The sequence below is a fragment of the Ailuropoda melanoleuca genome, chromosome 8, assembly GCF_002007445.2.
Source record: "Ailuropoda melanoleuca isolate Jingjing chromosome 8, ASM200744v2, whole genome shotgun sequence".
Classification (NCBI taxonomy): domain Eukaryota; kingdom Metazoa; phylum Chordata; class Mammalia; order Carnivora; family Ursidae; genus Ailuropoda; species Ailuropoda melanoleuca.
Window position 1 is genome coordinate 59,203,007 of NC_048225.1, and position 12,483 is coordinate 59,215,489.

The 12,483-nt window shown below is 37.6% G+C and overlaps 1 protein-coding gene across 1 annotated transcript; it reads right to left on the reverse strand.

The window, feature by feature from the left end:
- Nucleotides 1–10,155: 10,155 nt before the first annotated feature.
- Nucleotides 10,156–11,100, reverse strand: LOC105235121 (olfactory receptor 6-like). Its single transcript, XM_034667619.1, has one exon. The coding sequence runs from the start codon at nt 11,098–11,100 to the stop codon at nt 10,156–10,158; it is 945 nt and encodes a 314-aa protein (XP_034523510.1).
- Nucleotides 11,101–12,483: the final 1,383 nt, after the last annotated feature.

Here is a 12,483-nt window from a genome sequence, read left to right on the forward strand (position 1 = left end):
CTGTGCCACCCAGGCGCCCCCACATTCCTCATATCTTAATCTTCCTTCCTACATTGAAGAATTTGTAGTTTTCAGGGCAACATCTTTCTTCAAGACTGTGCAGTTGTGCATACTGTGTCCTCTACCTGAAACTCTTTTTAGCTCTTGCCATCCGGCAAAAGCCTACTCAGTTCATCCTCTCTATAAACCCCCTACCCACCCTCTTCTATCACCTACTGTCTGCCCATCATCCCCAGCTATCTGGTTTTGTAACATTTTGGACCTTAGAACATCATACCATGATAACATGTATCACTTTGCTTACCTTTCACCGCTACTAGATTTGTGAGCTCCTTGAAAATACCAATTTTATCCTGTTTTCGTCTTAGTCATCTTTTTATGTCTAGTGTCCAGTATAGTTCCTGATGCATGGCTGGCACTCAATAAGCAAATAATTTGTGATATTTAATTAAGAATAGGTGTCTTACCAGAGTGCTTTCTGTTTACTTCTCTTTAGGGATCTGGTGAAGTAGGTTGTCTTGGTTGAGTCTGGTGTGGAGACCTTGGTTCAGTTGCCCAGTGGCCAGATGTGTGGAGCGGTACTCACAGAGAATATGGCCTATGTTGCCTCTCCACCTGAAAGGATTTGCAGAAAAGTTATAGAAAGGTAAAAGGGAAAGGAAATAAAAAAGAGCCTTTGGAATAGCCTGATCTAAAATCCTGGAAAATTGTTTCTCTGTGAAACTCAAGAGTTCCATGACTTTGTGATTCTCCTTGCCTGGGAAAGACTCTGGGGTCCAGATGGATTATAAGGCGATGAAAATTTAATCTGCTATTGATTCAAAGAAAATGTAACATAACCAAAATGCAAAGGTTACTTCTTGGCCTGTTGAATGCCCCTGTTGGATGATAGCCCAAATCAGAAGAAATTTTTCTGTTTTGTATGTTTTTTTTTCTGTAGCTGTTTTATGTGTATCTTTTCCCATTCCTCTCTCTCTTGCTCTCATTCTGTTTCTCTGCCACTGAACTTGGCTGGCTTTGCATGTTGACTCTTCCCACAGACCTACCTCATTCAGGCAGAACCTGGAGATGAATAGGTCAAGGACGCAACAAGCCTGCTGTAGAGACAGCCATTCTTTAAAAGACACATCCTTGGGGATCTGGTTCACAAGTGCTATAGGATTTTCAAGAACAACAGTGACAAAGAAATTAGAGAAATTTCCCTAGTGATCTCCAAAGGTCAACCAACAGAGAAGATGCTAGATGACTATCAGATGGAGAAACAGAGAACAGCAACAGTTTCATAGCAAATCAGCCTGGGATTGATCCTAATCCTGATTCCAAGCCTTGATTTTCTTTCCTCTCTCTGGTTGTCTGGGAGGTAACTATTACTCATGATCTAGGACTTTAAGGCATTATTATTACTCAAAGGAGTGCTGGTGAGAGGCTGAAAATACAGAAAAGATGATTGAACAGTGTTAATAGTACAAGCTAAACTCTAGGGAGAAGCACAGCTTTCTCTGTATTCCCTTCACTCAAGAGAAGAGTACTCCTAAGCATCAAAGACAAACAACTGTACATAGAGTTAAGGATCAAGCTTTGGTGGGTAAAGCAAATTTAGAAGTTGCCAGTTTTGTCTCTTATCTTTTAAGGAAACTTCTCTTATCTTGGCTCTTCCTTTTGGAATGTTTTACATTACTCTTCTCTTCTGTGTTTCATGTGAATAGTTATTGAGAATAACCTGAGGAAGCGGTTTTAGAAGGAGGAATATCCATTTCTAGAGGCCCAAGAAGAAAAAAAGCAGGGATTCCAAGCAAAGGAGGGCGGGAGGCAAGGCAAAGGGCATGTGAAACAGGCAGCTGATGGCATCTCTGCTCTAAACCTTAAGATTGAGAGCCTCTCTTTGCTCATTTAATCTTTTCATGTCTCCTTTAACCACCCAAGTGTTAAGACCTTGAGGGCTGTGTTTAGACTGTGGGTGGGTCTGGGGGAAAGTACAAAGGGGCTGCTCAGACTTTTAAAGTCTAGGAGTTAGATCAGCAGAGCAAGAAATGACCTTGTGTCTCAGATCTGGTCCAGGCCTGCTGACCAATTAAGAGACTGAGGACACATAATCTAACATGCAACGGAATGTGTCTTTGCCTACAATATTCCTTTTGCATGCATCTCTCTTTGAGAACGGCAGGTGTGGCAGCAGCAGCTGAAGGCTATTGTCCAATATTTGAAAATTTTCTTAGTTTCCTGTTAAATACTTTTGATTGGAGGTAAGACCATCAAACATAAGTAGAATTTTGGTGCCATCTATATAGCATTAAAGTGAACATATTTTCTGGACTAAAATTCATAAACAAGAACAGAGATAATTTTTAATGTGTGGATTTTTTTAATACAAACACATAGTTATAATATATGTTAATTTATATAAAAATATATCAATTTATCCATTCAATTAGTGAATATTCAAAAGGTGAATATCCTTTATTAAAAATAAATTTAGGTGAAGTGATTATGAAATTCAACAAGAAAATAGTTATTACTGTATTTATGTGATTATTTTCATCATTCATCTAATGTGAGGGCTTACATGATATTTTTCCATTTATGCTTATAAGGAACTCTGCTTCTGTCAATATTCATAAAGTTTACTGACTTGGTTGATTTGATTATCAGTAGCTGAAACACTGGAATTCTAGGATAATTCCAGATACCTTAGAAAGTAATTAAACTATCCATTCAAGCTCTCATGCCAGAAACCTTTGAATTATTCTAAACTTTAATTCCTTTACCCTGAAACACCTCAGTCAATCAAATGACTAAGTTCATCTCTATTTTAAAAATTCAAGGACTACCATCAGTAGGGACTTAAGGACATCCGTGAGTACATAAGAGCAAGAGCAACTCTTAACAGAAAACTGAGACTAACTAATAAATAACAATTTTCCCAGGGTGATTGTGTCATCAGTGTTCTGTTATAGGTAACGGAATTCACCTAGTCAGTTTAGGTAGAAAGAGAATTTGATTCTTTAAAATCATCGAGAGAGCTGGCATGGGGGCTTTAGGCTGAACCCCAGGAATAACATTCAACCTCCAGAATCCCCTCATCTCAATCACTGTAGAAAAAGTTGCTGCTGCTGCTTCCTCTTCAGAGCTGATGAACCAGAAATCAACTGGCTCCAAAACTTTGGCCATAATTTATATCAGCTAAATCAATGTCCCACACCCTCCCTCCCTCTGCATATGACTTCTGTGTGAATCAGAGTCCCATATAAGCACATTGGAGAGGAACCTAAAGACGAATGAAATCTGAGAACTGTAGTTTTAGGTTTTCCAGCCTCCGCTTGTTAGAAAGTATTGAAATGGATATGAAGAACTAATACATGATATTTACCTCAGTCTAAAAATTGGAAGAGTTTGAAAGAATAGGGTATGTAAAAATTAGAGCTATGCCAGAAGATTTGGAGGGTGTGGGCACTCTGGCTTTTGACTGAGAGTAGACGTACATTCACACAGGGATTTACTCATCAAATATCTATTGACTATTGAACAGATAATAAATAGAAATAATTTTTAATAATTGTGAGTCATACAGAAATGTCTATGATATAAGAAACTTATAATCTAGTATGAGACATAATATGTATATTTGAATCATTATCAGAATAAGACAGAGTCTGGAACAATTTATAACCAAGATATGGTCACACTAAATAGGAGTTAAGTACAGCTAGAGATGATGTCTTTCTAATAGTGTGGGGATAAATAACCAAAAGCTGGAAGTTGGAAAAGATGAGGAAAGCTTCATGGAAGACTTGGGACTCCAGCCCAAGTTTTAAAGATTCTATGATCAATCCTGTTTATCTTATATTTTGATGAAAAATTTAGAATAATATGTCAAACACTGTGCCAGATGTGTTCACATATATCCATTACAATTTTTTTTATTTGAGTATAATTGACATACAATGTTATTTTAGTTTCAGGTATGCAACATAGTGGTTCAACAAGTTCATAAGTTATGTTATGGTCACCACAAGTGTAGCTAACATCTGTCACCATTCCATTACTGGAAGCCTGTATCTACCATTCCCCTTGATCCATTTCACCCCTACTCCCCTCCCCTCTGGCAACAATCAGTTGGTTCTCTGTATTTACAGGTCTGATTCTGCTTTTTGTTTGCTTGTTTATTTATTTGTTTTGTTATTTAGATTCCACATGTGAATGAAATCATATGGTATTTGTCTTTCTCTGACTTATTTCAGTTAGCATAATACCCATCCATGTTGTAAATGTTATGATCTCATTCTTTTTTATGGCTGAGTATCATTCTATTGTATATCCATACCACATCTTTATCTATTCATCTATTGATGGACACTTCAGTTGGTTCCATATCATGTCTATGGTAAATAATACTGCAATAAACATAGGGATGCACATATCTTTTTGAATTACTGTTTTTGTTTCCTTTCAGTAAATACCCAGTAGTGGAATTATTGGATCATATGGTATTTCTTTTTAAAATTTCTTGAGGAACCTCCATACTGTTTTCCACAGTGGCTATACCAATTTACATTCCCACCAACAGTGCATGAGGGTTCCTTTTTCTCCACATCCTCACCAGCACTTGTTATTTCTTGTCTTTTTCATTTTAGCCATTTGGACAAGTGTAAGGTGATATCTCATTGTGGTTTTGACCTGCATTTCTCTGATGATTAGTGATGTTGAGCATCTTCTCCTGTGTCTATTGGCCATCTGTATGTCTTCATTAGGAAGATGTCTGTTCAGGTCTTCTGGCTATTTCCCCCCCCTAAGATTGATTGATTGATTGATTGATTTGAGAGAGAGCAAGAGAGAGCAGGGGAACACAGTGGAGAGGGGCAGAAGAGAGGGAGAAAGAATCCCAAGCAGACTCCGTGCTAAGTGTGGAGCCCCACATGAGGCTCAATCCCACAACCCTGAGATCATGACCTGAGCTGAAACCAACAACTGGACACTCAACAAACTGTGTCACCCAGATACCCCCCAAGTCTTCTGTCCACCTTTTAATCAAATGGTTGCGGTTTTGTTTTGGTGTTGAGTTGTATAAGTTCTTTATGTATTTTGAATATTAGCCTTTTATTGGATATATTATTTGCAAATATCTTCTTCCATTCAGTAGGTTGCCTTTTTGTTTTGTTGACAATTTCCTTCATTGTGCAAACTCTTTTTATTTTGGTGTAGTCCTAAGAGTTTCATTTTGCTTCTGTTTCCCTTGCCTGAGGAGCCATACAGAAAAATGTTTCTATGGCTAATGTTAAAGAAATTACCACCTATGTTTTCTATGAGTGTATGGTTTCAATCCTCACATTTAGGTCTTTAATCCATTTTGAGCTTATTTTTGTATATGCTGTAAGAAAGTGGTTCAGTTTCATTCTTTTGCATGTAGCTGTCCAGTTTTTCCAAGAGACTGTCTTTTCCCAATTATATATTCTTGCCTCCTTTGTCATAGATTAACATATAAATGTGGGTTTATTTCTGGACTCTTTATTCTGTTCCATTGATCTATTTTTGTGCCAGTACCACACTGTTTTTATTACTACAGCTTTGTAGTCTATCTTGAAATCTGCAATAGGCAACAGTGATAACTCCAGCTTTGTTTTTCTTTCTCAAGATTGCATTGGCTATTTGAGGTCTTTTCTGGTTCCATAAAAATTTTAGGATTATTTGCTCTAAAAGTTTTGTGAAAAATGCTGTTAGTATTTTGTTAGGTTTTGCACTGAATCTATAGATTGCTTTTGATAGTATGGACATTTTAACAATATTAATTCTTCCAATTCATGAGCATGGAATATCTTTCCATTTGTTTGTGTCATCTTCAATTTCTTTCATCATTGTTTTATAGTTTTAGGTGTACAAGTTTTTCACCTCCTTGGTTAAGTTTATTGCTAGGTATGTTATTCTTTCTGGTGCAATAGTAAATAGAATTGTTTTCTTAATTTCTCTTTCTGATAATTTATTATTCATGTACAGAAATGCTACTGATTTCCTGGGTATTAATTTTGTGTCCTGCAATTTTATTGAATTCATGTATTACTTATAGTAGTTTTTTGGTGGAGTCTTTAGGATTTTCTATGGATAATATCATGTCATCTGCAAATAGTGACAGATTAACTTCTTATTTACCAATATAGATGCCTCTCACTTCCTTCTTGTCTGATTGCTGTGGCTATGACTTCCAGTATTATATTGAATAAAAGTGTGAGAGTGGACATCCTTATCTTGTTTCTGATTTTAGACAAAAAACTCAGTTTTTCACCAATGAATATGATGTTAGCTGTGGGTTTTTCATATATGGCCTTTAATATGTTGAGTTATGTTCCCTCTAAACCTACTTTGTTGAGAGTTTTTATCATGAATGGGTGTTGAATTTTGTCAAATGCTTTTTCTGCATCTATTGAGATGATCATATGATTTTATTTCTTCATCACACATATATTCATTTTTATTTAATTTTCATGCCAACCTTTGAAGGTAGATATTATGACCCACATTTCATAAATGAGGAAACTGAAGCTCAAGGAAATAAAAGTTCTGATAACCTAAGGAATACTCAAAGCTAACAACTGGTAATGTCAGAGTCTGAGGCAAAATATTTGCCTCCCAATTATTTTCCCAGGTACCCAGTTGCCAGTGAGGCTGTTTTAAAAGCCTGATTATGTTATTTATTGGTAAACCTGAGTGAATGAATTAGAAGCACCTAGAAAAATATATTGGGGAAATTCTTTTATAGATCCTAAAATATGGTCTGACTTACTGTGATAAGAAAAGAAGTGCAACCTAAGAAGGAAAGAGTAAGGGATTAGTTCTGTGCAGTAAAGTAACTTATGCTTATTCTGAGAGGAACTAAGTGTTTCCTAAAGGCATACACACACTTACAATAAATGGCAGAAAAGCTGGGCGTGATATATTCAATACCCAAGTTTAAATCGGCTAAATGTGTTACTCAGAACTCTCAGAATCAATTCAGTTTGGCAGTAACATCATGTGCATGGAAGAAAAGTAGAAAGTATTATGGAGAAATACTTGAAAAATTAAGTGTGGAACAAATGGTTTTATATTTTAATTCAAGTTCTCTCATATATCATACTTGAGTAGAAAATGAGGTTTGCCTGTGTTATGTTATTGATTTCAAAATCTAAATACATGTGACTTTTTTAGAGTGGTATATTTATTCCAAGCATTCCCACTGAGATTTATTTCAATTTGACTAATATTTATCAAGTGCCTTATCAGTCAGGATTCCAATAAGAAGCAGAAAACAATGTTTGCTGTAATTTTTGAGTAGAATTAAATGTCATGACTAATTCACTGAAGCTGGGCAAGATAATGACAACCAACGAAGGATGCTGAGCCAAATAAGGATTAGCAGTGCAGAAACCCTGCAATGGCTGCAGCCTCCAAGGGGGCACCCTTGTTGCAGGAGCTGTATTTGTGGCCAGTCACCCACCCAGGAAAGCAGAAATGAATCCCTTGCCATCTCTTGCCTGGCATCCTTCAACTTCCGCTCGTGCCTCCTATTCACTCAACCAAATTGGAAGCCAGAAGCCAACAGAAACAGGGTGTACAGTCAACAGAACCAACTCCTCCCATCCCCTCAGAGTTGGGGTACACAGAGTGTTAAAGGAGTGCAAAAAAAATAGATAACTGGGGGGCAAGGGAATAGAGAATAACCAGCACAGTTGCCTACTGTGTCAAGGACTGTGGCTGGTATTGTAGACTCAAGGATGAATAAGGTTAGTTTCTGCCCTAGAGGAACTCACAATCTAGTGAGAAGCCAAACACAAACTGACATCTATCAATCAGAATGAAGTTATCGTAGTTGAGGCCTTGTTCCTGCTTCACTCTCTGTGACTACCATTCATGTGGTTAGAAGTGCTACAACCTAAAGATCTAGTACATGCAGAAACTGAAAATGCCTCTGTAGAACTTATTATATGTTTATAAACCTATATGGTAAGAAAATCCACGGATTGGTAAGATCTGTATAGGTAAACATGAATCTATTTTCTCATGTGACCCCTTTGTTCCTCATGTCACTTTGTGCTAATCATCTTTCAGATCTTTGAGTATGCTGCCATTTCTCTTGCCATCAGCCTTTCCTATCTCTGCAACACCTGACCTTCACTACTGTCCACCATTTTTTCATCTAATTCCTTCACGTGTTAGCCTAGATGTTACCTCTGCTGGAACATTTTCCCTGTACTTATATCATCAGTGTTCTAACACTGCAGGTAATTGTGCCTTTATCTTCCCTACTCATCTCTGAGCTGTTTGAAGGAAGACCCTGTGTCTATTTTTGTTGTTGTTGTTGACCAGTATATTCTCATGGGCTATAATAGTCCAAAGAATAGGGGCACAAAAAATACTGAATGAATGAGTAAATAAATGAATGAGTGAAGTTAAGCAAGATAAGACAGTATATTATTGAGTATATTCAGGTGACTAATATCATCAAAATGGATGTTTCACATTGAGGATTGGTAAAAAAGTGGGGTTGGTGTAGGTGGGGAAAAGATTAGATATTAATGAGGTTCATGAATGCTAGAGTGATTCTGAAGTAATAATAATAAATAGAATGAGTAGGTACTATTAAACTCAAATTGAGAATTCTTAAGTGGTAAAGTAACATTATAAGAGCAATATACGTATAAGAAAAATTAGTCCACAAATGTTGAATAGCATTCAACATTCAGAAGACCAATTTTAGACTCCTACTTAAAATGGATAGGATATGGGGTGCCTGAGTGCTGCAGTCATTAAGCGTCTGCCTTCGGCTCAGGGCGTGATCCCAGCGTTCTGGGATCGAGCCCCACATCAGGCTTCTCTGCTAGGAGCCTGCTTCTTCCTCTCCCACTCCCCCTGCTTGTGTTCCCTCTCTCGCTGGCTGTTTCTCTCTGTCAAATAAATAAATAAAATCTTAAAAAAATTTTTTTAATTTAAAAAATAAAATAAAATGGATAGGATATAGAGAGGCAAGGTAGCTCTTTCTGATTTTTTTTTAATATTTTAGTTTCTGTTTTTTCTCAATTTTAGTTTCAACTCTGTAGAATTCTCCCTGGTATACTTCTTTTTCTAATCAGCAGATCCCTCAATCTACCAATCTCATTTGTCTTGGAAAATTTTGTATTCATTTTTTCACCTTACTTATGTGTAGGACATATTTTATATTGATAAATTGAGGCTTTCAGTTCAAACATATATTGATGTAATGGTATTCCATTTGTTTGCTGATAATAGTCTTATTACAGCATGGAAGGCCACAAGAATTCAAGAGCCCAAAAGACAATTTCTCAAGAGACATATAACAACTGCAAAATTTGCAGTAATACAAATTATTTCATCTCTCATGAAACTATTGTTCCCATCCCTAGAATGAGAAATGAGCTATTATAGTTCTGGAAGGAGGCAACAATTGGAAAAAATTGTGAAATGCTCAACAATATTATTAGTATCAGTGGAAGTTTGTCATCACCAACCCAGTGCAATCATAAACATCATTATCACCACCATCCCTACTACCACCACCACTACCACACCGTTATCACTTAGCATCACATTTACACATATCTTACTGACTGGATTGCTTATTCCTTCTGGGAATTAATGTTTGTTCACTAATGTGCCCCTAGAGCTACTATCACAGACTCTTATATAGAGAGAAAATCCAATACAGTGGATTGTGGAACTAGACTCCACAGGTTCAGATAATGGTTTTGATATTTATTCACTATGCAATGTTGAACAACTTATTTAACCTCTCCGTGTATGTTTCAGTTTCCTGATCCATAAGATCAGGCAAGTAATCATAACTAACTCATAGAGGTGTTATGAGAAAAAGATAGTTTATTATGTGTAAAGTGCTAATAACACCTAAAATTTATATGTGTCAAATATTTATTATTATTTCTCTGCATGTCAAAGTAATTTTTAAATATATACACTGTGTATTAAAACTAATTCAAGATTAAAGAAATACATAATGTGTCCTGTTTCTAGTTTTATTTTTTTTCTCTCTTCCCACGCTGTGATTTCTTTAAGAATGTAGATTTATAGAATAACCCTAGTAAGCAGAACCATGAAGTGTCACAGGAATGACATCCTTGCCGAGACACTGTCTCGTCCTCAAGGTAGCAGGGCTTAGCTGAGCAGGAGGCACTGTCCAACACCCATGGTCTTTTTGATAGCATTTTTGACTTCCTGGTTCCTAAGGCAGTAGATGAATGGATTTAGCATGGGTGTGAGGACTGCATACACAGCTGACACTAGTTTGTTGGAATTAAATGATGCAATAGCTCTGGGCCGAACATACATAAAAATCATGGCTGTATGATAAATTATGACTACAGTGAGGTGTGATGCACAGGTGGAGAAGGCTTTCTTCCTTCCCTGGGTGGAGGGTATCCGCAGGATGGTGGAGACAATGTAGACATAGGAAAGGACAGTGGTGATGAGTGGGAAGACAAGAATGATGATAGCCAAAGCAAAGTCCACTAGCTCAGCTGTGGACATGTCTTTGCAAGCCAGCTTGAGGATTGGTGAGATGTCACAGAAAAAGTGGTTCATGACATTGGAACCACAAAAGGCAACATGTGAAATGAAATAAACCTTGATGACGGAGACCATGAAACCACTCACATAGGAGAAAGCCACCAGCCGTACACAATAACCTGTGGTCATAATGACTGGGTATTGGAGACGGTGGCAGATAGCCACATAGCGGTCATAGGCCATGGTGGCCAGAAGCGCACACTCTGTGCAGGCAAGTGAGATAAAGAAGTAGAGTTGGGTCATGCAACCTGTGAAGGAGATGTGCCGTCTCTGTAGGAGGAATCCATCCAGCATCTTGGGGACTGTGACGGAGACATACCAGACCTCCAGAAAGGACAAGCTACTCAGAAAATAGTACATGGGCTTATGGAGGGAGCCAGTGATCCAAACAGTGAGCATGATGATAAGATTCTCTACCACCACCAGCAGGTAGACCACAAGGAAGAAGAAGAAGAGCAGGACTTGTAGCCATAGGGCAGTGGGGAAGCCCACCAGGATGAATTCACTGACCAGAGTGATATTTTTCCCCAGCATGACTAAAAGCACTGAGAGGTATTGAAGTCGTATATAATGGCACTACGAATAGTGAAGATGATTATGCTATCAGACAAGAGACCAAAAGAAGTTAGTAAATCAGACTTCCCTGCAAATGACTCATAAAATAACTTCTGTTAATACAAAGTAATCTTTAAATGTGAAAGCACACATTTCCATCAAAGTTTTTTGTTGTTCTTTTTTTTCTTTTTTTTTTTAATTTTTATTATGTTACGTTAGTCACCATATAGTACATCATTCGTTTTTGATGTAGTGTTCCATGATTCATTGTTTGTGTGTAACAGCCAGTGCTCCATGCAATTCGTGCCCTCCTTAATACCCATCACTGGCTAACCCATCCCCCCACTCCCCTCCCCTCTAAAACCCTCAGTTTGTTTCCCAGAGCCCATAGTCTCCCATGGTTCATCTCCCTCTCTGATTTCACCCCCTTCATTTTTCCCTTTCTTCTTCTAATGTCTTCCATGTTTTTTGTATTTGTTTTTTTGTGAAAGTCTCTCAGAATCAAAATGCAGTCCCAGAAACCAGTGTTGAACTGTTTGTTAACTACCTAAAATTTAAATTAAAAAAAAAATGCGGTCCCACCCCTAATTCTCACTCACCTGATGAAATATTTGAATGTCACTACCCATGTCGCTCTTAGGTCCTTTGTCAATAAACATAGATAGTCTCTCCCTTGTTGGTTCCAGATCTCTGTTTAATGAGGAACTCACTGCATGAAGATTTCTTTCCTCCCTAAAGGAAATGTGAGGGATAACCTCACGTCAGAAAAAGCTTCAAAGTTTAATATTTGGGTGATCCATTGGCTATAGTCCTTTGATCAGCACAGTTTCTTCAACTTCATTTGTGGAAATAAGAGATAGTAATTCTTGGAAAGTTCCTTAGTGACTCTCCAGTTGCTTTCAGACACAAATGGAAATGTTTTTGCTATCACACATAGGATGCACTTCATATATTGATCCAGCCATGTATTTCTTCAGGCTCATCACTTATGACCCTCTAACTGGTTTCCATGATCCAGACGTGCTCAACTAGTTTTTGCGTCCCAAACACACTAATCACTCTCACGCTTTGTTTACACTCTTCCCTCTTCCCATTGTGCCCATCCCCCAATCTTTATTGGCTGATTCAAGATTCAAGATTCCACTTAGGAGACATCTCACCAAAACTCAGTCAAGTGCCTCAAAAGTATTTGAAACATATCTTTTGGGTCTGGTCCAACACCCAAAAGATCCTATAGCTGCCCACATTTCCCTGACCTTGGGTACAACCCCTTCACATGTTGAGATTTCTCTCCATTACACTGCAATTTTCTAAAACTCAGGGAGATGTTGGTAAAAGGGTGTATATTTCCAGTTATAAAAT

What these genes read in the sequence shown, in the direction of transcription:
- LOC105235121 (XM_034667619.1), bottom strand. Translation starts at nt 11,100, where the DNA reads ATGCTGGGGAAAAATATCACTCTGGTCAGTGAATTCATCCTGGTGGGC.